Here is a 24500-nt window from a genome sequence, read left to right on the forward strand (position 1 = left end):
GCTCTCTTATGTGGAGAAGCTGGGACAGATCTGGGCTGGCATGGCAGGAGGGACTGCCAGGGATAGCTCTCCAAAGCACCTGCTGTGCCCCAGAGGCCGGGCAGAGCCTGACTCTGTCACAACCAGACTTCTCCAAAGAGCCCCCGTGTTTAACAGAAGTGGCACCAAAACACTCTCTCTCTCTCTCCAAGGAATCAGGACAAATCCAACTGGGACAAACAGGACAGGTGAGAGAAGAGAGAGGTTGGCAAGAATCAGGATCACCACCTCCCTCGCATCCCATTTTCCATGAGGGCTCCACACCCTCTCCTAGTTCAGAGCAGGCAGCCACCAGCCTCTCCAGACACGGTGGAGCTGAGCCCCAGGAGGATCCCATCCCCCTTTCCAAAAGCCCTTTTTTCTCCCCAAAAAGCAGCTGTTTCACGTGGTGGCTCTGGGGACAGGCAGCCCCTCCCTGCTGCCCTGGTTAGCGGCGGTTTCCTCTCCACAGCTGCGGAGCAGCAGCAGCAGCAGTTGGGTTTTACATCCCCTCGTTGGGCGCAGCCAGTGACGGGAGGTGACGCACGGGGTGACAGAGCCCAGCCCCCTCCCACGAGGTCCCTGTCACCCAGGGACAGTCACAGCCCGAGTGCTGTAGGCCCGAAGCTGAGGGCACAGCAGAGCAGCAGCCAGCAGGGAAGAAAAAGCACAAACTTCCTCCCTTTTTCTTCTGAAGAAGGGATCCGAGCCCTGTGCAAAAGGAAGTGCTGATACCACACGTCCTGTAGATAAAACAGTTATTCCATCAGCTCCAAACCCTTGGGAAAGGCTGCTCCTCTCTGCATCACCCCCACCACCAAGCAGGGTGCCAGAGTGTCCCAGTGTGATGCCATCCCTTTGCTCTTTGGGACATCATCCCACCACTGCTGGGATTTGGGGTATTTTCCTGATTTTTCTGGAGTGAGAGCTTCTACCTGGGAAGCCATGTTGGTATAAACATTCCAGTAAATCCCTTCCTGCAGGCCACTGGGTAATTAAGGAGCTCTTTTCATAACGAGGTAACAAATAACACACGTGGTTTGACAAATTAGGTTCTCGCGTTCGCTAATCATTGCTGCCGCACTCAGCAAGCCACGACAGTGTTTTAGGATGTGGGAAGTTTGCAAGGAATTCTCTTAATGGAGAAAAAGGGAGCCTGAACTTGGGGCAGGTGCAGAAAACTCCTGGGAGCCTGCAAACAAAACTCTTCCCAACCCACCAGTTTTTTGGAGAAAACCCAGCCCCAGTAACTCGTGCCTCTGTCACAGACCCAACTTCCACAGCTGCATCCACCACAGAAAAGTGAGAATTCCTGCAAAATCCCTCCTCCAAGCCACCACTGTGCTCAAAGAGGTAGAAACACCGACAGCCACAAGGAACCTGCTCACCAGAATAACTTGAAGGTGTCAAACTTGAACGCTGCAGTTCTTTACACCAGAAAAGCGCAGGTGAAAACAAAAAGGCAGAACGATTTTGCACAGGCACATTTCATCTGTGCACGACCCAGCTCCTGGAATGAGCCTCCCAGGAGCGCTGGGAATGACAAAGGAACCGCAGGATGAAAGAACAACCCACCATCCAACACCCATCTCCCGTGCCCAAGTTTTATTGACCGGCCGGTCGAGCAGCTCCCGGTTTTCCCCTCGCGGAGGTTTCGGTGCGGTGCCCGCAGATGGGCTCGGTGAGCGCTCGGCAGCGCCGCTCCCACAGCAGCTGCCCAGCAGAGGCACCGGCACACGCCTCCCGCGCTGCTCCGGGAATCGCTTCGGCTCCATTCCCCACCTCCCCGCGCCCGCAGACACGGCCAGCCCACAGCTGTCCTGCCGGAAGGCGCTGTCCGAGACCTCGGCTGCCGAGCCCCGTGCCAAGTCCGCCAGCGAGAAGCTGCTTGGTGCAGATGAGTCACAACCACACTGCAGACAGTCCCTCTGTGGTGTTACCCCATCCCCTCTCCACCTCCTCCAGAGCTCCGCCAGGGGACAGATCCTGTGGTCAGAGACCTCACGATGGGAAACTCTGTCAAGAGATTTTCACAAAGATGACAGATTTTTAAGTGGCCTGGTTTTGTTCAAGAGCTGAGCCTGCACGTTATGTCAGCACAATATGCAAAGTATTTTCTTCACGCTGCATCAATTAACCCAGAAATGATCAAAGCAATCCTGGCTGAGCATCACATCTAGAGCCTGGTTTTGGGGAGAGGGTGGCACAGCCCACAGTGCCAAAAGCAGCACTGGGCATTTTACTTTTATTACTTTGGTGCCCCCCAACTCCAGTTTGGAGATCTCACCCCACCAGAGCATGGAAGCAAGAGAAGTGTGAAGCTCAAAGGAGATGCTGAAGAAGAAGGCTGACACCTGGAGCACCCTGTTTGGGAACAAAGCAGCTCCTCTGCACAGCAGGGATGGGGGCTGTGGTTCCACAGGGTCCCCCTAACAGCATTTCAGAGTCAGTCTGGAGCTCCACCTCTGGAACGCTCACGCTGTGCCAAGGAAACAGCAGCTCTGGGAATTCCTGGCAGCAGTTGCTGCACTGGTGCCATGAACCATTCCAGGGGAAGGTGTCCCTGCCCGTGGCAGGGGGTGGAACAAGATGAGCTTTAAGGTCCCTTCCCAATAACCCAAAGCATTCTGGGATTCTGTGGACCTACCACCTGCTTCCTGTGGATGTTCACGATGTGGATGTCTTCGCTCCGATACTCCTCGTCGTGCCTATCCAGGGGAATTTTTTCCAGCTCGAAGTCCCTCTGAAGCAGCTGGTTACCAGAGAACCCACAGAACAGTTCCACAAAGGCCTCCACAACCATTCCAGACATTCCCCCCCTTTACCCTCATCTTAAATACTCCAGCACCAACGCAAAGCTACAGACACCTTGCAACGCTCCAGAAAAATCTATTTAAGTTTGTGATGAAACACTTGGGGGGATTTAAAAGATGTGTGGATGTGGCACTTGGGGACATGGGTTACTGGTGGCCTTGGCAGTGCTTGGGGGATGGTTGGACTTGATGATCTCAGAGGACTTTTCCAACCTAAATGAATTCTGTGAATCCATGATTTTGCTTCCTTTAATCCCTGAAGTGCTAAGCCAAACCACAGCACCTGCCTGCCTGCCCACCTTCTCAACTGAAAGGGAGAGAAAAAAACCAGGCTAAAACCCCCCAGCATCGGCTCTGGGATGTGCTCAGATTGCCTGGGCTAAACCTGGCAAGCCAAGGAAGGAAATAAATCACAGAAAAAGCAGAAATCAGCCAGAAACACCAACACCTGTTGTGTTTATTGTGGGAGCAGCACCTCAGCAACGCAGAGCTCAGCCCTCCTCACAGCCAGGGCCCCACAAGAGTGTGAGGCACTAATTATCAAACAGGTGCTTTGATTAACACCTACCGAGCCCCTGGAATTCTCAACCCTTTCCCTTTTTTTGCAGTATTATGGTTATTACATATAATCCAGCACAAGAGCTGCTTTTCAACAGCCACCACAGGTGCAGAGTTAATCTGCACTGACCATCATCCCCACACAGGTGTTTCCCTGTGTTGCTTTTCCTCACCTGCACACAAGATCAGCTGGAATATTCAATTAAAACACCTATTAATGGGCTCTCAGTAGAGAGAAGGAATTTTTCCAGAAGCAGCTTTATCACTAAGGAGAGAGTTCTGAGTTCCTGAGCAAAACTTTGCATTTTCCCTCTGCTTTCAATGGAACAGCCTAAAAGAAAAATGTGTTAAAAACCACTTACTTCAAAGTATTTTTTCTCAATTTCAGGGTTCTTCCCCATAGTCCTCTGTTCATAGCAGCACAGGACACAAGTGTCAGGGCCAGTCAGGTCCTTCAGGGTCTTCAGCAACGGTTCCAAGGACTGCCCAAAAACGTTAAACATTTCCCACGTGGATTTCAAGTTCATTTCACTGATTACAATACCCTCTAGCTAAAGTCTTCACCCAAGAGAGAACTTCCCAGTTTTGCTTTCCAGGGAGTTATTTTTAGTACTTTAACTGGGACAAGAAGAACATGGGGGGGAAAGCTGGGAAGCAGAGGAGAAAGGGGGACTCACAGGAGAAGAGTTTCACAGACTGACCAAGGAAACTGAACTGGATTCCAAGCCAGAAACATCCCACACTGCTGAGTGGGATGTTCCTTGAGGCACACAACAATGAGTATTACTTGGTGTGCTTCAAAACTGAGTTTTCTCAGTTATTCCTGGAGTATGGCTCAGATCCAGACCACAATGCAGGGAAATGGGACCAACAGGCAGGGGACTCAGTGGCAGGGGCTGCTAAAGCCATTGGCAGGGCACTGGGACATGGGGCTTTTCAGGTTATTTCCCTTTTCCTGCAGCTTCCCTCAGCTCTCTGTGCACATCCTACAGAGCTCCAGCTGAGGACACAAGGCAGACCACAACAACCACTCAGCTAGAGCAGGATTTCTCCCCTCGTGCCTTCCCAAGGAAAGTGTGAGGAGAACCCAAACAGCAGATGTAGCCCTTTTAAATTTCATTTACCAATGATTTCAACAGTTCACATTTTGCTTCACCATTCCCAATGTAAAAAAAAAAAAAAAAAAAAAAAAAAAAAAGACAAAGAGGGGGAACAAACATCCAATTTGGGATTTTTAATATAAAAATAGTCTCTGGTTCTATCTCAGATGGCCTTACATCTATTAAAAATGCCTTTTCCAGTCTTGTTCTACATATTCCTCTAAACCACAGGGACCATGACATGAGCACAATATTTATCTGGATACTCCTCATACTGAACACATTGATTCCACCCCCTTCCCAAGGAACCTTTCTGTAGGGGTTTAGCAAAGTCCTCATTTACCTCCTCATAGTAAATGCAATCAGCCATGAGTATATAATCAGGGGGAGGCTGAAATTCCGTTACATCTTCACCCCTAAAAAGAACAAGAAAAAACCAACAAAAAGTGAAAATAAGCTTTAGTAATAACACATACAACTAAAAAATTGAGCATAAAGTTAACTACTGTGTTCTCATATTAAGGTTCCCTCTCACAGCAGTGTTTTGAAGTAACTTAGCAATTTAATGAAGACAGTGCAGAATCCCAGAATGGTTTGGGTTGGAAGGGACCTTAAAAACCATCCTGTTCCAGTTCCTGCCATGGGCAGGGACACCTTCCACTATCCCAGGCTGCTCCAAGCCCAGTCCAGCCTGGCCTTGGACACTTCCAGGGATCCAGGGGCCTCCCCACCCTCATAGCCAGGAATTCCTTCCCAATATCCCATCTAAACCGACTCTTTCTCAACCGGAACCCAGGAGCCCCGTTAAAGCTAAACAGAGACATTAAACAAAGGCTCATACAAACCATTTCAGTACCTTGGCTCGGACGGACCCTGTGACCAGGTGCTTGTTGTTCTCAATATTAACCATCAACAGCTCCTGCAGCTCCTCCAGGTCCGTGACCGTCACGTTCGCCCTGTAACACAAGCACGGGGTTAGAGAATAACGCAATGGCTGGGGACGCTCCGCACAGCATAGAAAACAGGGTTTAAAGGAATCGAAAGGGTCTGAGGGAGATGCCAGCGCCGAGCAGGGGCTCCCGCTCACCCCAGCGTGGCTGCCATGATGCCGACGGCGCCGGTGCCCGCACCCAACTCCAGGACGTGGCGGCGGGCGAGGGGGCAGGCGCCGGTCTCCAGGAACTTGGCGAGCACCAGCGCGGCGTCCCACACCACGCAGCCCACGCCGCCGGCTGCCCGCTGCTCCAGCCGCAGCGCCGGCCCGTCCCGCCGCTCCAGCTCCCTCACGAAACCCGCCATAGCCCCGGCTCTGAGGCGGCGCGGCCCCTCCTCATCCTCGTCCCGCCCCGCCCCGTCCCGCCCGGCGGGAAGAAATGGCGGGAGGGCCGTGAGGGGACGGCGGTACTTGCCCGCCCTCGGCGGTGGGAGAAGCTCCGCTCCTTGAGCATGGAGACTTTTCCAGCTGAAGTGATTCCAGGATTCCTCCAGCCGTGTCCCTGAAGGAGCGCGGAGCCCTCAGGACCTCATTCCCTGTAGCCGCTCCCTCATCCCTCCTGAGCAGCTCCAGCCTGAGCCCTCCTGAAGGTTTTCTTATAAACCACCCTTAGACAACTTACAAAAGGTCTTAATAAACCTACAAAAAACGTTTTAATAAACCTACAAAAGTCTTAGTAAGTCTGCAAAAAAGATCTTAATAAACGTACAAAAAGGCTTTAATAAATTTTAAAAAGGCCTTAATAAATGTACAAAAAGGTCTTAAACCTATGGGAAAAGGTCTTCATAAACCTGTGAAAAAGGTTTTAATAAACCTACACAAAAGATCTTAACAAACCTACAAAAAGGTTTTAATAAACTCACAAAAAAGGTTTTAATCAAGCAACTGAATCGATTCTGCATCAACATTTTAAAATACATTTTCACCCCCCTTGGATATGTGGAAGAAAGGGGTTTTTATTAGTTTATTTCATTTCTTTTAGACCAATGAGAGGCCTCGTGGTGGTCGGCAGATTCCTCTTGAAGGGAGGCTCATCTTCCTTGAGAAGTTGTTTTCTGAGGGAATTGCCTTTTCCCACAAAAGCTAACTTCAAACCTAAACTTCACATTTTTCCCCTCCAGCAGTTTTTTTGTTGTTTTTTTTACCTATCCCTCTAATTATGAAGTAACTGAAATGTTAATTTATTGCTCTCTTGGCATTCCTTGAACCACACTGGTGGGAATCTCGCTGCCTTTGACCATTTTCCATGGCAGTGTTATATTCTATTATGGAATATTCAAAATGGTTCTAGCATAAACACTTGTACAGGAAGGCATAAAGCTGACATCTGTACATTCTAAAATGTGGGAGAGAATTTTTTTCCTCGTCAACAACACACAAAAGTCTGAAAAAATATTACTGTTTAGCAATAGCTGCCGGTGGGGACTTTAAAAGAGTGCAAAGAATCTGCTAAAGAATTCCACTTTTTCAAGTCATTGTCCATTTCCTACCTGCACTCCCAGTTCATGCATCTCAAATTTGGGACTTCTTGAACCTTATTTTAGCAAAATGAAGCAGCTTTCCCATAGAATGTGTGTTCCGCCCCTTGTGTGGATGGATTCCACCCCTCTCTTCTTCCTCAGGGACGGAGCATGGAGGGGACAGGCAGTAGAAAGAGACTGTCCGAGAGACAGATGGAAAAATAAATACATCTTCCCAGGAGAAAACTGTGGGATTCTTGGGGTGATCCTGTGCAGGGCCAGGAGTTGGACTCGATGATCCTGGTGGATCCCTTCCAACTCAGGGTGTTTCTAATTAACATCTCTCCTCAGTCATATCTCTCCTCTCCTTTCCCAGAAGGAGAATTTTCCAAATGGAATGCCCAACGCAATGGGAGCAGTTTAGGCAGACCGATGAGGAACTGGAGTCTGATTTGGAAGCCTGGGATGGGCCCAACCCTCAAAGGCAGAAGTAGAGCCAAAGTGACACCAGCAGCATGGAAAATTGGGGCATTTTGTGTTGTCAAAAATGCAATTCCCAACCTTGTCATTGCAAGGAACACGCACTGCTCAAGTTCTTAAAAATTAAGACTGGGGTGATTTATTAATCTTGTTAAGAACTCTGATACAAAGCACAGTAGAAGGCCACAAACCAGTAAATAAAATGTGGCTTGTGAAGGCCACTTTATAAATGCTGCTACAGAACTACCAGTAAAACCGACTCACTCTCGCACCAGTTCAAACACGGGAGTTTGACTGGCAAAGAAAAGTTCCATTCACTTATCAGTTTAAAAAGTTTAATAAAGCTTTAAGTGTTTGCTGGTTTAAATGCTACCAATTTCCAAAGTGGATTCACGAGTAAGTGTAGATCTAAAGGAGGAGTTATTAGGTCTGGAAGGCAAGACTGTTCCCAAGCCAGAGGAAACGCTGCTGGCCGGATGCAATCCCAGGAGTAGCAGACTGTGTTATAGGCCTCGAAGTCAACTTCAATTTATACATGTGATTAGCATATCTGTAAATATACAATATAAACAATTGTACAGGCGCATAGCTTTGTTCTCCACAACAGTAGACAAACTCTGTAGCTTAAGACACCTTCGCCTACCAAAACAAAAAAGGCACATCTGAACAGGATGCACGTGAAGTACTCGGGATCCTCCCCAGTATCCGAGACGGGTACTCCTCCTTCATCCTTTCTCCAAATAACCAAGACCAACCGAATATTTTGGTACTTAGATTTCAACCTGTTTTTTCTTTGTCTTCAGCAGCAAATCAATGGCAATTAAGACATGGCATGAGAATATTCCAGAACAGGAGCTGTCACTCAGGAACCTCCAGCCTTACACCAAGGCAAGTGGCCGGAGGTTTCAAATCCGTGACGCTCTGTAGCCTCGTTTAGTGTGATCATCCCATTGTTGGGTTTCCTTAATTAAAAAAAAGGCCACTAGTGCTCAAATTTGAAAAAAATTCCACAGACGCACCTTTTTTTTGGCTCAGTGCAATTAAATGATGTCAGTTTAAATTCACTTAGTGTCGTTTACAGTGCAAAAGGTCTATTTTGTGTCCTGGCAGAAGTGTCGGCACTGAGGACGTGAACCAAGGCAATGCTGCTGCTCACCTGAGGGTAATGCTGTCCAACCACACAGGCTGGAGTGTGTGTAGTCTGAATTCTTTTCCAATTTAAACCTTTTTTTTTTTTATCAGCAGCACTTTAAGAGCATAATTTGTGAAAATACTAAAATACACTGCCTTTTTTTCTTTTTTTTGAATAAATAAAAAAAAAAAAAAAGAGGAACTTTACAAATACTATTCCAGTGTCAATGACTACTGTGGCTAAGGTCATTGAGGAGTTTCTGCATTTTCTAGCAAAGACAGTCTGTGCAAAGGAGGGTGGGAGAGCTCCCTTTTGTAAGTCTTTGGTGGCAGTTTTGGTAGCTGAGGGCTGGAGTTGTGCCGGGGCGGCACGGGGGGCACGGGCGGCTGGGCCAGGTTGTTGTGGCTGGCGCTGATGACGCAGCAGCGGCGCAGGACCCGGGGAGAGGGGGTGCTGGGAGGGGTGCCCGGAGAGCTGGGGCCGGAGCCGGCCTCCCGCAGCCACTCGGGATCCCGGGGGAAGCGTCCCAGCGGCGGCGGCTGCAGGTTCAGGGGGCAGTTGATGAAGTGCTCGGGCGGCCGGAGTGGCACCGGGGGCGGGGTGTCGGGGAGAGGGTCCCGGGGGGGTGGAGGAGGAGGGCTGTGCAGGGGCTGCTCCAGGGGGGTGGTGTAAGCAGGAGCTCGAGGTTGGATCTTTGGAGGCGGCGGCTGCCGAGGTGGAATTGCTGGAGGATCGTCATCCGGCTTGGAATTTCCCTGTGGAATCGTGGAGAAAAAGGAGGTGTAAGAAATGGAGAGCAGGGAATCCCAGAATGGTTTGGGTTCCAAGGGAACTTAAAGATCATCCCATTGCTCCCCCTGCCATGGGGAGGGACACCTTCCACTAGCCCAGCTTGCTCCGAGCCCTGTCCAACCTGGCCTTGGACACTTCCAGGGATCCAGGGGCAGCCCCAGCTTCTCTGGGCACCCTGTGCCAGGGCCTCCCCACCCTCACAGTCAAGAATTCCTTTCCAATAACCCATCTAAACCTACTCTTCTTCAGTTTAAAGCCACTTCCCTTGTCCAGATGTTTGGATAAAGAGCCAATCTTGGACAGATGATGAATGCTCCTGACCTCTGCTAGTGGTGCTGTCAGAAACACGACAGCTGTACCGTTGATGGGAATATGACCATTATGTTCCTGAAATTCCTAGCAGAGTGAATCCAAAACTTTAAAAAGGGCAACTGGAGCTCTGCATCTCAAAGTGTTCTGGACTGACAGAGGCCCTTTTTGGATCGATGGTTGGACTTGACAATCTTAAAGGTCTTTTCCAAACTAAATGATTCTAGATATTCCCTGATTTATCCTCAAAGCTACTCAATGCAGGACAGCAATACCTTAGCATTGGAAGCATCCTGATCCATCTTTTTTCGTGGAGGAAGTGGAGGAGGGTTCTGAGGCTCATCACTCAGTTTAGGGAAACTCCCCCAGGAGCTGAAGAAAGTCTCTGGAGAGGGAAAAGCAGATTTTTTTATTCCTTGTGCAATATCTGAGGAACACACTCTGGAATATCAAGCCAAACTCGAAGCAACTCAAATAAGATCTTTGTCCTCCACAGCAACATGAACCAGTAACTTCATCAGCATGAAATTCTTTAATTGATTGCTTTAATCAGATCTAGGCCTCACAAAGTGTTCTCCTATGTCCAGCATCAAAGATAGGCATCAGCAGTCAGCAGGCAATGCTGAGGGACAGGAAAATAAATCAAGTGAACTCCAAGTGAGTTTCTATAGAGGGAGAAAAAAATCCTCATATTAAGAAACAACACAACCCCCAAGTTGTCTTTGTGATTTCTGTCACGCCTTTGCTTTTCGTCTTAGGAGTGCACTGAGCTCTGTGTCTGCATCAGGCCTGTGCTCTCCAGTAAGAAATTAAATTAATCATATTTTTAAAAAAGCATGTGGAATAAGTAAAAAGAAAAGCTGAAAACACAGATGAATGCAGGATATCCCTCACAGGTGTGGTACAAAAACTGTCTCTTCTCTCCCAGCAACAGAGCAGTTATTTTCACTAAGTGGAGATTATCAAATGGCTTCATTTGTAGCTTTAGTCAAACAAAGCAATCATCAAGGACATTCAAAATAGAAGGAAAATCAAGTGAGAGCCTGGAGATAAAAACCCAACCCAAACCAAACCAAAACTAAACCAGCAGTTTAAATTTTAGGCTTTACATTCTTTACTGGACATCTGATCTAAAAGGAGCCCTTCTGAATGCAGCCCACATTCTCATCCCAGCTTTCAGATTTTAACTCCCATTGAGCTCTCCTGAATCCAGGGAAGGCAGAGTTAAATATTTAACAGAGTTCCAACACTCACTCGACTGAGGCAAGTTCACAGGAGCGAAGATGCTGTTGTTACCTGGGAAATAAAAAAAATCCATTCAACAATTTCCAGACAGAACCACTGCACTGCAGCACATAAATGCTTGAATAACCTTAGAGATCAGAAAACCCCCGAGGTTTATCTACTGCCAACGTGAGTGAAAATTTCCCGTGTAAAACATTCCTGAAGTGCAGAATCTAAGTCATGCTGGGAATTAATTTAATTACTTTAAATTTTGCAATTTATTTTTTTAAAGACTAGCACACATGCCAATACATTTGGGAAGCCTGAGGGACACCAACAATGATCATTAAATGTATTTACCATAAGAACTGTTGAGATCAATGTCTAAGAACACGCTGAACTCCGAGGACGCCGACACCGGCGGCGTTGACGGGGTGTTGGGGGAGGTTGGTGCCGACACTGTCGTTTCATGCTCTGACTCTGTGATCCTGCTGAAACTTATCTTGCTGGGCTCCTTTTCCAGTGGCAGTGGGTGACTCCTCAAGGTGCCAGAGGTGGAGCCGTGCCTGCCCGTGTTGGGCCTTATCCCAGGGGATTTCAGGGGGTACGTTGTTTTCCTAGGCTGGGGACAGGGAAGCTGTTAGCACTGCTGCCACTGCACCCTGCAGCATTCCCAGGCACTGCTGCCATTCCATACTGCAACATTCCCAAGGCTCTGTGAGGTATTTTTAGAAGTATTTCCCAAGAACACCTCTAAGAGCAGTACAGGCGTACAACTGATGTGAGGGGCGCTGTTATTTACACAGCAGGAGTTTGCCTGCAAGTTATGGATGCAGCTGAATGAATCTTTTTTTCCCCACAAGTATGAAGAAGGAAGAGTCCAGTTTCTGCTGCCAGCCAGGACAGAACACTGGGAAGAGCAAGTCACAACCTTGGGAAAGGGAAATTTACTTCAAGCACCCCACAGAGCTGCAGAAGAGCCTCAGAGCAGCACCACAGAAACAGCAAAACCACAGAGGGTCACCAGGCCCTTCCATACATCCAGGACCAAGGAAACACATTGTCCATGTCCTCCAGGTTATCCAGGACAAAATTCCTACACCCAGGTCACTGTGTGGACAAACCCAGCCTGGTTAGGCTTGGGTGTAACCCAGCACAGATCAAAGCTGAGCCTTGCAAGGTGAAATAATGTCCCCATCCTGCAGTGGAGTCCAGCACATTACAGCACCCACAACTGGATTTTCCTGAAATTCCAATAAGATTCTCTCTTTGGAAATCATGAGCTGTAAAGAATTCCTGCCCAGCTGACAGGCTGGCAACATGGACTCCTATTTTCAGAAAAGATTTTAATAAAATTATTGCAAGAAGCATTTTTGCAACAGCAATTCCTGGCATTTTCTTGCCACATTTGTAACATCATCTTACTCATTCCTCTAACAAGAGATTGCAAAAATGATTTATAGCTCTCCCAAAAAATTAGACATGTCTCCAGTTCCTCAGGCAATTACAACATATAAAAAACAAGTGCTCTAAATTGTGATTTTCCTGCTTAAAAAAGAACTCTGGGCTCCAGGAGCTGTTTTGTTTTAAACCAAAAAAATTCTACTCCTTTAAATTAAACTGGATTTTCTTCAGCAAGAAGGTTGCACCTGGTAAAGTCTTCAGTTTTTGCAATAATATCAAATATTTGCACAAAAGAAAACCAGAAATTAACTTATACTGCTGCCAAAACCACTTCATGTATAGAAGTCATATTTAAATTAGTATCAATATAAGACTTCTTGATATTGTGAAATGAGAACTGTTATTCCATATTTTATCATATGACTATATGGTAAGAAATACAAATTTAACAGCAATATTTCAGGTTTGGGGGGGAAAAGCGAGTTTTAAAATAAGGCAAAGGTAATATATTTTAGTAGTGACAAACATCAGATGTATTTTTAAATCAAGTTTAGTTGGAAAATCAGCTCATGATAAGGAATTCTGAAGAAAATATATCTGGCTTATTGAGTTAACCATGTATGATTTTCATAGTGGCCAGTTTAGCCATTTAATTTAAAATAAATAACTCAGGAGCTGGACTCAATGATCCCTGTTAGGTCCCTTCCAACTCAGGGTATTCTCTGATTCCATGAAATTCCAGGGAAAAACTTACAAATCGAGGTGGTTGCTTGCAGTTCCGAGGTTCAATCTCTAAGGACTTGTTGAACAGATAATCTGTAAACTCTTTTTCTGGTATCTTCCCCATGGGATTGAGATTTTCAAAGAATTTCTGAATGAAGAAAGCACCAGTAATATTTAAAAAATAAGCATACACAGAAAATTTTAATGAAATACTCATAATTCACTGATTTAAAATCTAGTTTTTCACCACTTTTGGCTACTCCTTTGTGTGGTTCTTTGTTGTCTGCCAGCCACTGCTCCCTCCTCTTTTGATAATCACTATTCATGCAAAATTAGGTCCAGTACAAGAAGATTATTTGGCATTCCCCCCCCCCTCCAATCCCCAGAGAGATATTTAATGGCTGCTCACCCGCATTTCTGGCTCAATCCGTAAGCAGTAAGGCTGATTTTGATACTGCTGAATTTCTCCTGTAATTTCAGCCACTTTTCTCCTCTTACTGAAGTTAATTAATTCTTTCCCTTGTCTTTTAAGGAAGTCAGGATTCCCTTCTTCTGTCTTCAAGATATTTGTTAGGTATATTCCTGATTAAAAAAATCAGTTTTTAACCACACATCTGCAGCAGACTCAACTTCAGACTGACATCACACAAAAAATTTGATGTCACTTACCAAAGAAAGGCACACAGGGGGGGTTGATTGACTTCAGCTTAGCTAAATACTTCTTAAAATGATCTTGGCTTAATTCTACTGCTTCATCCAAAACTCTTTTTTTCCTTTCCTGTAGTGCCTGAGTTGTCAAAATAAAAAAAAAAATAGGGAAGGAAATCTGACATCTTCTCAACAGCATGGTTAGCAAATACAAGGCAATTCCCTGGCTCTCTGAGCAAAATCTGGGAATTAAAATGCAGGTTTCAAAGAACTTCTTGTGTCAATGGTTTGCTCTGGATTTCAGCACTCTCAGCCCAACAATTCAGTCATGTGCATCCTGAGATTACTGAAAACAGATTATTATTTTAACTTTAAATTTACAAAATTTGGTCTGTAATAAAAACTAAACATTTGATTTTAACTTAAAGGCCTTGTGCTGCCTTTCAGAGACATACAAAACTCAAACCATTTTATTCACATTCTTCATTTTCTGTTTTACTCCACGGAGGCTTTGCTGCCAACGATGGATTTCACTCCAGAACTGTGTGAGACCCAGGTCTGGATTCTGATTTCATTTCCTTTTCCATGCCCCAAACTCACCTCGAATGTGTGATCCAGCCTGTACACTGAGACAGAGTTCACAGCACTGACAATCTCCAGAACACCATTGAAATTATTGAGGTCTTGAAAAACCTGCAGGATTTCTATGATCCTGCTCAGCACAGCCACTCGCTCCTCAAAGTTCTCTGTTTCCACGATGCACCTGATCAAAAGATGGAATTTGAGAAACACTGAGAAATAAAACCTGACATTTTGTGAGTTATTAAATCAAATTTTTCCAAGGAAGCCCATCCAGCACGCAGATTTTGGCTCTCTTTCCAGAATCTCAAGTACAAATTTATGTAATCACATCTTACATATGTTCGAGTTAGAAAGTCAAGGGAGGATTTGGCAGAGCCTGTAAAATAAACCAGCAAACCCCAAGTATATCCAGGGTAAAAGTGGTTAATGCCACTGCACTGCACTCACTTTTCAAACCAAAGAGTGAGATTTGTAGTGTGACGAATCATTTTCAAGAGATTTGGGGAGTTAATTTCCTTATCTTCCTTGGTCCACACACTGCCAACGAGTTCAGAAGGCTGCACAGCCCTGGGAATGACAAAACAGGAGGCAAAATGCTCAGTACAAATAAAAATTGTCATTTCTGTGTTTGCATTAAAAGATTATTTCTTCCCTTAATCACGACCTGGTATTTCACAAATCTAATCCCACCCAATCGAATACAAAACAACTTAAAAGAACTTTTTGATGAGTGCTCGAGTACAGAGGGAAATACATTTTTATCTTAATTGAAATTGGGTGGTTTTGAAGAAGCATTTTCAGATAAGAAAATGACAAAGGAGTAAGTTTAATTTTCTGAAAGGGCAAGAAAACAACTTAAAAAGAGTTACAAATTGAAAATAGGGAGGTGAAGCACTTGCAGCAACCGCTTGGTTTTAATACAAAACCTCCCATCACTGAAGCAGGAGAGGAGTTTTATAATTTGAATTTTGTAAGACTCCTGAATTATCCTCCCTGCATTTATGTTGTCACAAGTCTGATGTGGAGATAAAACCTCTTTATTCCACTCCTTTGCATATTTTAACATCGAGCAGACAGCAAGGAAACTTCTTCCTGTAAACTCTGGAAGTCACGGGGTATTTTTGACCGATGGTGTGAACAAAGAGCATTTTCTTGGTGAAATAATGGAAATGAAGGGAGTGAGAGCTCAGCCCTGCCTGTACAGGTCGGACTCGAGCAGGGTGAGCTGCCGGGCGATCTCGATGGGGTGCAGGGTCATCAGGTCCAGGGCCTCGCTGTGCCCCACGCGCCACAGGTGCCACTCCAGCGGCGGCGGGGGGCTCTCGAAGGTGATGTTGTGGCTGACCCCGTCTGCCTGGGCTTTCTTCCTCTTGATGATTTTAGCAATGGACTCCACCCACTTCTTCATGGACTTTCCTGTGGAAGAGAAATCATTATAAAAAAACCAAACAAACAAACCCACACAAGTTTTTTAATACGTTGAGTTTTAAACTGACGGAGGGGAGGGTTAAATTACAAGTCCAAGAGTGGGGAAAAGTGCATTCATCTTGTTACAAGTGTTGGTTTTTAAGAAATCCATGTTCTTTCACAAATGTCAGTGTTAGAGAGCAATCTCTGGGGAGGGAGTATTTGGAGTTTATAAATAAATGTACATTTGGGAACTGGAGCTAAGGCTGCAGGGACTTTGGACATGGGATGGAGGGACAGGACAAGGGGAAATGGATTGAAACTGTCAGAGGACAGGGTTGGAAGGGATGTTGGGAAGGAATTCCTGGCTGGGAGGGTGGGGAGGCCCTGGAATAGAATTCCCAGAGAAGCTGTGGCTGCCCCTGGATCCCTGGAAGTGTCCCAGGCCAGGCTGGACAGGGCTTGGAGCAGCTTGGGACAGTGGAAGGTGTCCCTGCCCATGGCAGGGGGTGGAAGGAGATGAGCTTTAAGCTCCTTTCCACCCAAACCATTCTCTAATTCTATATTTTTAAATGACTTTTGGTAATTAAGTGAAACCAACTCCCAAAAATTTGAATATACACTCAGAATTCTGCATTCCTGCATGTAAATTAATCAGGTTTGTATTTCTCTATTTTCTTCTTATGGGTTTTTGCACCTGTATCAGCTGACAAATAAACACATGTGAAACCAGTTCTATTTAACCACATCCTCTGACAGTTTTGGTGTGGAAAAAAGTGACTCTGTATCCAGGGTCTTTTAATTGTCTCAGAATTATGTTGCCCAATGTAAGGCCTGGCACTCTGAAAAGGAAAACCTGGAATTACCTGGATAAGGATTAAAACTGACTGCTGCCCTCCACAGAGGCTGCCAAAAAAATCTAGTTCATAAAGAAGAGATACCAAATGGGCCCAATATCCTCTTCTAAAAGGATAATGATTTTCAGCTGGAACTTCAGAATGGAAAAATCAAGATGGAAACAACTCAGTAAGCAAAAGGGAAGGAATTCTCTCTGAAGAAGGGGAGGGTGACAGCCTGAATTACACAGTCAGACAAGGATGACCATGCTGTCCAGAAGGAAATATATTTAAAGTATTATCCTAATGCTTGAAGTCATTTTTAGCAGCTGTTTAGGCTCCAGGCCAAATCTTCCTCATGTAAAGAGGAGCCTCATAAACAGCTCAATTAAAGGCATTAAAATTACTCATGTGTGTAAAGATATTCTCAGGCCTAAAACTATCAGCATCACACTGCTGGGAAGCTGTACCAAAATGTGGGAAGGGAACAGGACCCCCCTTACTGCACCTCTGACACTGGAAATGAAGGTCTCCAGCCTCTCCAGCAGCTCCAGATCTCTCTCAAAATCATAAAAATGGTGCTCGACCCAGTGCCGGAAAACGTTCAGTATTCTGAGGAAAGAGGAAAAAAAATTTCGTTTCTTTTTAAGGACTTTCATGCCTTATCCCATAGAAATGAACCACAATCCTACAAACTCAATTACAGAAACGTGTAGTTGGTGACTCTCAAAATACCCACGGGCAAAGGAGAAGAGCAAAGACTGAGCTTGGCAGGTGTTTAAAACCTAATTTGTAAGTTTTAGAGAATAGTTTTAGCATAGATATAGCTTGGTGCTTTTTAAAAATCTAATATGAAAAATTCCAGTGTTGAGATGGTTTCAGAAGAGGAAGAAACTTAGCAGAATCAGATAAAATTGGTATTTCTAATGTCATTTCCTGGGGTTTTTTGGTGTGGTTTTTTTTTTTAATGAAAAAGCTAATTAGGATCTCCTATTTGTTAAGAAGTAAAATTGTCATTGTTTCTTTCCCACACACAAATGTCAGCTTCGAAGTTTTTTGTTACTTATACAATTTTTGAATGACCAAAAAGGCCTTACTAGATCCAGCACTAGATCCATCCTTTAAGGACAACCTTAAACTTCCTCTTGATTTTTCTCTACTCTTTCTTAGACAAATCACCAATAAACCAACCTCTAAAAGTGAACTCCAACTGCTTTTCAGTCTTCTGCGCTCAGGATAAATCAGAATAAAAACCTGGTTTGCCTCTTCTTCAAGTAAACAAGCTGAGCTCACACCTTCAACACTTTTGATTTATCCAGGTGCAATTTATCACCTGAGCAAAAATCAGCCCTACATCAATGAGGACAAATGAAGGACATCCACATGGATAAAGTTCCTTAACTCTCCTCTTCCCAGTGTGCAAGGTAAAGAATAAGGTTTATCCCATGGAAGAATTCCTGCCCAAATGGATCATTCAGGCTGGAAATCAATGCCACCTTCCAAGAGGCAAAGTTTTGACCCACGTTTCCTGTAACAGGAGCTTATCTAATCCATCTCTGCCCTTGAGATCCCATGGTGAGAACACTGGGAAAGCCAGAGAGTGCCTGGATCTGCTGACTGCACTTGCAGCTGAGCACCTCCTTGTTCCCATGACCTCACATGCATTTATTTGTGTCCCAGCCCTTTCCACACCTGGGCTCTGCACACACATCCACAGTGTCTTCTACGAGATTTGGAGTGGAGGGAAGCAGGGAAGGAAGGGATAAACACCTTCAACTCTCCACCTTCTTCCCAAATCCCAGAGTCTCTGAAGCAGAGGTCAATGCTTTTAACAACACTGGAATGTACAAAGTGCTCAGTGTATCCACCCAGCAGCTCAAACTCACTTATTTTCAGCTGTAAGACAGTTTCAAGCTACTGTTTCAACACACAGTATGGATCAGAAACAGCTCCCAGAAAACAGCAAAACCAGGGAAAGCACGAGCTGAGAGGCAGCTCTCCCAGGAACTGATAACTGTGGAGGCTGCTGGTCCTGCTGAACCCAAGGGAGCTGATAAACTGGGAACACCAAAGGCCTGGTAAGCTGTCCAAGGCCAGCAGCACACAGGATATCAAGGTTACACTGAGATTGTGTAACTTGGATCACATTCAAGAAGGTGCTGGCTGCTCTGTGTCGAGGAAAACTACAGGGCTGCACACATATTTATCTTTTTAATCTTTTATATATGTATGCACATGGGTGTCTGATAAAAATGGGACCCCTAAGTGACTTTCTGAACACCTTGGACCCTTCACTTTGAGTCAACTGCTGTTGCTCCAACAGGAATGTGTGGTAGCAGAGTTCTGGTTATATAATTAATAGTATTAATTGCTATTAATATAACTAATATTATTAATAGTAATATTAATGTGCTATTAATAGGAACATCTTGATACTACTCATCAGTGTAAGGAATAAAAGTTGCTCGAGCAAACACTGGTTGTGATCTGTGTCTCCTCCTGACTCGATCCCCAATCAGGGCAACAATTACCCTCATTCATGCTAGAAATGCTTAATTGTTCCCCAAATTAGCTCGGTCAGCAAGAACCTTGAAGATTCACTGCAGCCCACTGCAATGTGCAGCACAGACAAGAGTCTCCCTGTCTGTGAGCAAACACATCCACGGGGCTGGGAAAGGGAGTGAAACACCAGCAGGGCTGGAAAACTGGGAACAGAGGAACTATCTTCACAGGGCTGGGAACAAGGAATGCATTGAGAGCGTGGCCAGCCCCGCTCTGAGCTCCACATCTCTCACCCACAGGCGCTGTGCAGAGCAGCCACGCCGTGTCTGTGGGTGGGGATCCCAGCTGGGCCAGCTCCAGCAGTCGCTGGGACTAATCAGGACACGATTTGGGATATTAGGCTGCTGGCAGACGTGGCTAAGTCCCTACTCGACAGCACAGCAGTCTCCACCAGAGATTAAGTGTCTCCAGGAGCTGTGTGCAATCAGGGCACTCCAGCCTGCCTCTGCCAGAGCAGGGCAGAGGGCAAACAGACCTGAGCTGCACGGGCTGGACGTATTCCTTGCGGAAGCGCTTCAGGTCGGCGCTGATGGGCTGCTCCCCCTTCTCGATGGCCAGCCTGTCTGCCTCCGTGGGCTCGGGCTCTGGGATCTCAAACCTGGGGGGAAAGCACCACAGAGCTGATGGCAATGAAGACAAAACACAGCCCCTCTGTGCAGCACGTGGAGAGAAGCTGCAGTTTATATAAATTTATTTATATAAATTCAGCGTGGGGAGAATCAGGCGCTCCTCTGCCATCCAGTTCGCCTGGAATTCCTTCCTCCGCAGCTCCACACCCTGCTAATTCGCTGGTTCTCTGCTCATCACAAGATGTCTAGACTGGGATAGAAGGTTTTTAAGGACCTGCTGGCTTGATTAAGGGAAGATTAGACGAGAGGTTAAGAGCAGCTTTAACACACTGCATTAAAATGCTGTTTACCTTAAGTCTGTGCCTTCAAACAAACTGCCTGGAACATTTCTGTCCTTATTTCCATCAAGATTGGGTGCACTCAACTCTCTCACGAGCCAGTTTAGCAGTTCACAACATCACCACCCACAGCCCAGGCACACCAGGTGCTGCAGCTCATACATCATTCAGGTAAGTCATTTAAACTTGGAAAAGGAAGCTTGCACTGAAAACCTGGATCATTGTTTTAAAGTTACTGGTTTACAAACTTCACCAAAACACATGAAACTCGACACTGGGATCCTGAGCAGGAAAGGAGCAGTTGGAATCTTCGATCTTTGTGGGTCCCTTCCAACTTGGGATGTTCGAGTATTCTGAATGCACAAAACTCATCAGGAACTGGAGTAACAGGACAAGGGAAATGGCTTCATACTGAGAGAGAGGAGGGTTAGATGGGATATTGGGAAGCAACTCTTGACTGTGAGGGTGGGGAGGCCCAGAGAAGCTGTGGCTGCCCTTGGATCCCTGGAAGCATCCAAGGCCAGGCTGGATGGGGCTTGGAGCAACCTGGGATAGTGGAAGGTGTCCCTGCCCATGGCAGAGGGTGGGACTGGATGGGCTTTAAGTTCCTTTCCATCCTAAACCATTCTGGGATTCTATTCTATGATTCCAAAACTTTTCCATGCCTTCAGAAAGGAGGATCACTCCTCACCTTTCTATCAGCAAACTCAGCAGCTCCTGGGGCTTGCAGAAGGAGCGGTAGGTGGTCAGGAAAGTCCGAACGAAATTAGGATCTGTGAGGACAGAATAAGAAAATGATGGCAGTGGGTTTTTATCTAGTTGCAAAATATCAGAAATAAAATACAAAGAAAAAGTTTAACGTGCAGAAAAGATACTGAGGTTGTAAGTCAAGCACTGTATTTGAAAAACACCACAAATTCCACTGCTTGGGGAAGTTTCACTCAGTTCTTCGGTGCATTTGCCTGAAAAATACTGAACTACACATCCAATATTCTCGTAAAAACTCTGTCTCAGCCTTCCCTGAGGAATGACTCTCCCTGATCATGCAGCTGTACTACTGGAGAAGTTGAACAAAAACTAACACCTGTCCCACCAGCACCAGCTTCCCCTTGCACCCCAAAACTGACACCCAACATTTTCCTCAACATCAGCACTTCAAAGAACTCCTTCAAGGTTTCACTTTGTGCCTTTCAGCTACTGTTTCACAGGAAAGGCTGAGAAATGCTGATTGTGATTTGCATCTATTTCAATGCAGATACTTCACAGGGTGGCAGGCTGAATGTAATAAATATAAAAAATACAGAAAATATAAAAAATATCACCTTCAACTTTTTTTTTCCTTCACAGACACTCAGCCTGTAACAGCTCCACTGCTTTAGCCATGATGAAACATGGAAACATATTTTTGTGTTTTTTTAAAGGATGAAGGGTTTGCATACCCAAAATTTCCTTAGAGCTTTCCAAGCAAAGCCAGGTGATTTAATAACATATTTTACTCCCTGCAAATCTTACTTTACATTTAATTACAAGCAGAAAAAAGCCCAGCAAACTGAAGAGAAAAGGATTAACTTCATCACCCATGTAAGAATAAAAATACAGCTCAGGGTACCTGCATACATATGGTAGGTCAACCTCTCGATGAGCTTCACCACCGTCCCCCCTTTGATGATGGGAATGCCATTCCTGCTCTGCAAGTTGTCCTCAAAAACAATGTTGTCCTCGGAGTCCTCCACCACGAAGCGATAAACACTGGGGCTGGGCAGCCTCAGGGGCTGCTCGTTCTCCTCCTGCAGCAGCACCGAGTCCAGCATCCTGTCCAGGGTGCTGCGGTACTGCAGGGAGATCAGCGCCGCCATCCAGTTGCTCTTCTCCTCGGCGGACTTGGCGGCGAACAGGACGCTGTTGTCGTCCTTGGACACCAGCTCGAAGGCGTGTTTGTACTCTGCCGTGTCCTCCTTGTCCACCACCTGCATTTTCCTCATGACAATCTTCTCCTTGAGCCTGTACTCGGCGCTGCTGTAGCCGGGCAGCCGCGACTGCCCGTGGTTGGTTTTGCAGCTGATCATCAAACCGTCGAAGAGGAAGATGTGGCGCTCGTGTTTGGCCCCGATTTTTGTCAGTCCTCCTTCCATGATGAACTCATTGCAGCACTGGCCAATGTCTTTGCCTTCCCAGCCATCGATATTTTTCTGGATTTCGTTCATTTTCTTGATGGCCAAGTGTTTGCTTCTGATCTGTCGGTGATAGAAGCGACACACCGGCTCCCTTGAAGGAAGAACAGAGAAAGGCACCACAGGCACATTCCATATCTGCCATCCCAAAAGACTCAAACAATCAACTAAACTAATTGCTTAAATCATGATTTTTTTGCCCTCAAAATGCCCTAATCAAGTTCCAAATAAGCCCCACGCACTGCTTTGGCTGGGAAGGAGTCAAATATTCACATTATTCTTACAAGTGGGACGTGAAGGTTTTGGGCTGCTGCTCCATCTACAAAGAAAACTGGCAACAAGACATGCCTTGAAAAGGAAATACACAGATTTTCTAACAGGAAAAGGTGATTGATCTCCCTGTCTGCCAGCTGTGGGCAGGCAGGGATGCTCTGTGTGTGCTTACCCAGGCCGGCGCCGCGGGGAGTGCTTGCTGTAAATGCGCTCCATGCTGCACTGCAGGTTCAGGAGGGCAGTGATGGCCTGTTTCAGGCACTCCCTGTCCTCTTCATCCTCACTGCATTCCTGCAATTGCTGGGACAGAACAAACCATTATTTTCTTTCAGATTTGCCTCATTTACAGCAAGGGAAGAAGACTGAAAAACCTTCTCACGCGGTGCTACCTGTGGCACTCGGTGAAATTGGGTGATTTCAAGTCAGTGACTTTTTACAGAGCCCCACTCGAAAGCAGATGTGCATGAAATTAAAATATTTGTCAGAGGTTCAGGAAAAATCAGTGGATATTCATCAAATTCAGAAAGATTACCCTTTACCCTTTCAGGCTAATTGCCAGGTATTATTTTGCCTGCTATCTCATCAACAACATCCTGTTTCAAACTGGTTTGATTGAAGAGTTTGAAGGTTTGCAATAGCCAAGGATTCAGTGCTGAGACTGAGAATTCTGACCTGAATCCTGCTTAGCTTTTTCTGAATGGACAAAAAATTCAGAACTCATGGAAAGAAGGAATTGGATTTGTGTATTAAATTTTTAACTACATTAGAACTCAAGTTCAATAAAGATTTGTTTAATAAAATGTAGTTCAAGTGTTCATATGAGAGCAACAGGTTTATGTAACTCTGTGTATCTTCCTTCCATGAGTCCATCTCAACAATCCAAATTTAAGACAGAAGGAGCAAGACTCTCTTTGATTCTTATCATCCTGAATTCTGCCACCTTCAGCAAACTCAAGAAGAAATATCAATTTTGCACAGAGCAAAGAAACAGTAAAAGGAAGTCTGAAATTCAAGATTTGCTACTATAGCAAAATGTAAAGACAGTGAGAACAGATATATTTCCTTTTTATAAAGGCTAGATCCACCTCCACTGCTCAGCAGAAACTTCCTGAATTAAGAAATTCCACAGATTTTCATATAATCTCCATCTATTTAGTAGCAACATGCTTTGGGCAAAGCCCAAAAGTTCCTCTTTTTGGTTCTTTAAGGTGGTACCTAAAAAACTATTGAAAAAATAAAAGAGATTTTTCTTTTTAACCCTTTTCACATCATTCCAGGGGCTGGAATGAGATGGGTTTTAAGGTCCCTTCCAACCCAAACCAGTCTGGGATTCTGTGAATTTTTTAAAGGAAAATTCAAGCTAATAAATTGCTGGCTAAAATCATGACAACTTGCCATGCAGTTTTGAATAAACTCTGTTTTACCTCCAGACTTAAAGAGAAATCTTACTTACACTCACTGGCATGGCAGAATCCTTTTTTTCCTTTCCCCACTACGTTCTCTCAGCAAGGATCCCTCAGCTTCCTCTAAAAGTAACTGAGAGAAGAGGATTTGACCAGATTGGTCCACTCCCATGTTGTTTAAATTACTGAAATTTTTAGTTTTCCATGCCCAAACAATTTCTGGGAATTTCATGAGCTGAGGAACAGTACAGGGAAGGAAAAATCAGATGTCTGCCTCTGGAAATTCTGCTTTTCCTTGCTACCAGCCATGGAAACGCAAAGAACATGAAAATGGTGTGAAATGCAGAATCCTAAAGGTGGGAGAAGCAACTGAGTGATAATTTCAGATGTTGCTGGAGGAGAACACAGCGAGTCATGTGCAGGAATTAGGGATAATCCTGCGCCTCTGAGGAGGAAGGATTCACTGCCTCTTCCGTACAGGACCTTGATCCCTTTGCTCAGGCAAAGAGGAGGCTCTGATGCAGATCCTGAAGGTTTTTCCACCAAAGAGGAGAAGTTCTACAGCTTGAAAGAATTGTCAGGCTTCTCAAACTTCAATTTTATTAATTTTTGTTTTGCTGTTTTTGGAAAAAAAAAGCTAAAATCAAGGCCTGTGCTCCTGTAAATCATTATTTTATTCACCTCCCAGTTCACAAGGGGTTTTT

General features: G+C 45.4%; 2 protein-coding genes across 4 annotated transcripts in view; both read right to left on the minus strand.

The window, feature by feature from the left end:
- Positions 1-1608: 1608 nt before the first annotated feature.
- Positions 1609-5815, minus strand: VCPKMT (valosin containing protein lysine methyltransferase). Of its 3 annotated transcripts, XM_048308340.1 has the most exons (6): positions 5577-5815; positions 5335-5445; positions 4833-4905; positions 3752-3871; positions 2666-2770; positions 1609-2034 (listed from the first exon to the last, which is right to left on the minus strand). In XM_048308340.1, the coding sequence occupies exons 1-6, from the start codon at positions 5786-5788 to the stop codon at positions 2020-2022; spliced, it is 636 nt and encodes a 211-aa protein (XP_048164297.1). In that variant the 5' UTR covers positions 5789-5815; the 3' UTR covers positions 1609-2019. The 3 variants fall into 3 exon arrangements, with proteins under 3 accessions (XP_048164297.1, XP_048164298.1, XP_048164296.1); XM_048308341.1 differs by lacking the exon at positions 2666-2770; XM_048308339.1 differs by having other exon boundaries at positions 1609-2770.
- Positions 5816-7539: 1724 nt separating this feature from the next.
- Positions 7540-24500, minus strand: part of SOS2 (SOS Ras/Rho guanine nucleotide exchange factor 2) — a 41527-nt gene continuing 24566 nt past the window's right edge. The window contains exons 9-23 of the mRNA XM_048307060.1: positions 22566-22693; positions 21559-22214; positions 20641-20722; positions 19518-19640; positions 16989-17092; positions 15434-15653; positions 14685-14804; positions 14256-14418; positions 13677-13794; positions 13417-13589; positions 13039-13155; positions 11241-11502; positions 10911-10952; positions 9932-10041; positions 7540-9310 (exon numbers count right to left, since the gene is read on the minus strand). Coding sequence (XP_048163017.1) covers positions 8801-9310; positions 9932-10041; positions 10911-10952; positions 11241-11502; positions 13039-13155; positions 13417-13589; positions 13677-13794; positions 14256-14418; positions 14685-14804; positions 15434-15653; positions 16989-17092; positions 19518-19640; positions 20641-20722; positions 21559-22214; positions 22566-22693 — 2928 coding nt within the window. The 3' untranslated portion in view covers positions 7540-8800. The remainder of the gene's footprint in view (positions 9311-9931; positions 10042-10910; positions 10953-11240; positions 11503-13038; positions 13156-13416; positions 13590-13676; positions 13795-14255; positions 14419-14684; positions 14805-15433; positions 15654-16988; positions 17093-19517; positions 19641-20640; positions 20723-21558; positions 22215-22565; positions 22694-24500) is intronic.

The sequence above is a fragment of the Corvus hawaiiensis genome, chromosome 6, assembly GCF_020740725.1.
Source record: "Corvus hawaiiensis isolate bCorHaw1 chromosome 6, bCorHaw1.pri.cur, whole genome shotgun sequence".
In the NCBI taxonomy this organism is placed as follows: Eukaryota; Metazoa; Chordata; class Aves; order Passeriformes; family Corvidae; genus Corvus; species Corvus hawaiiensis.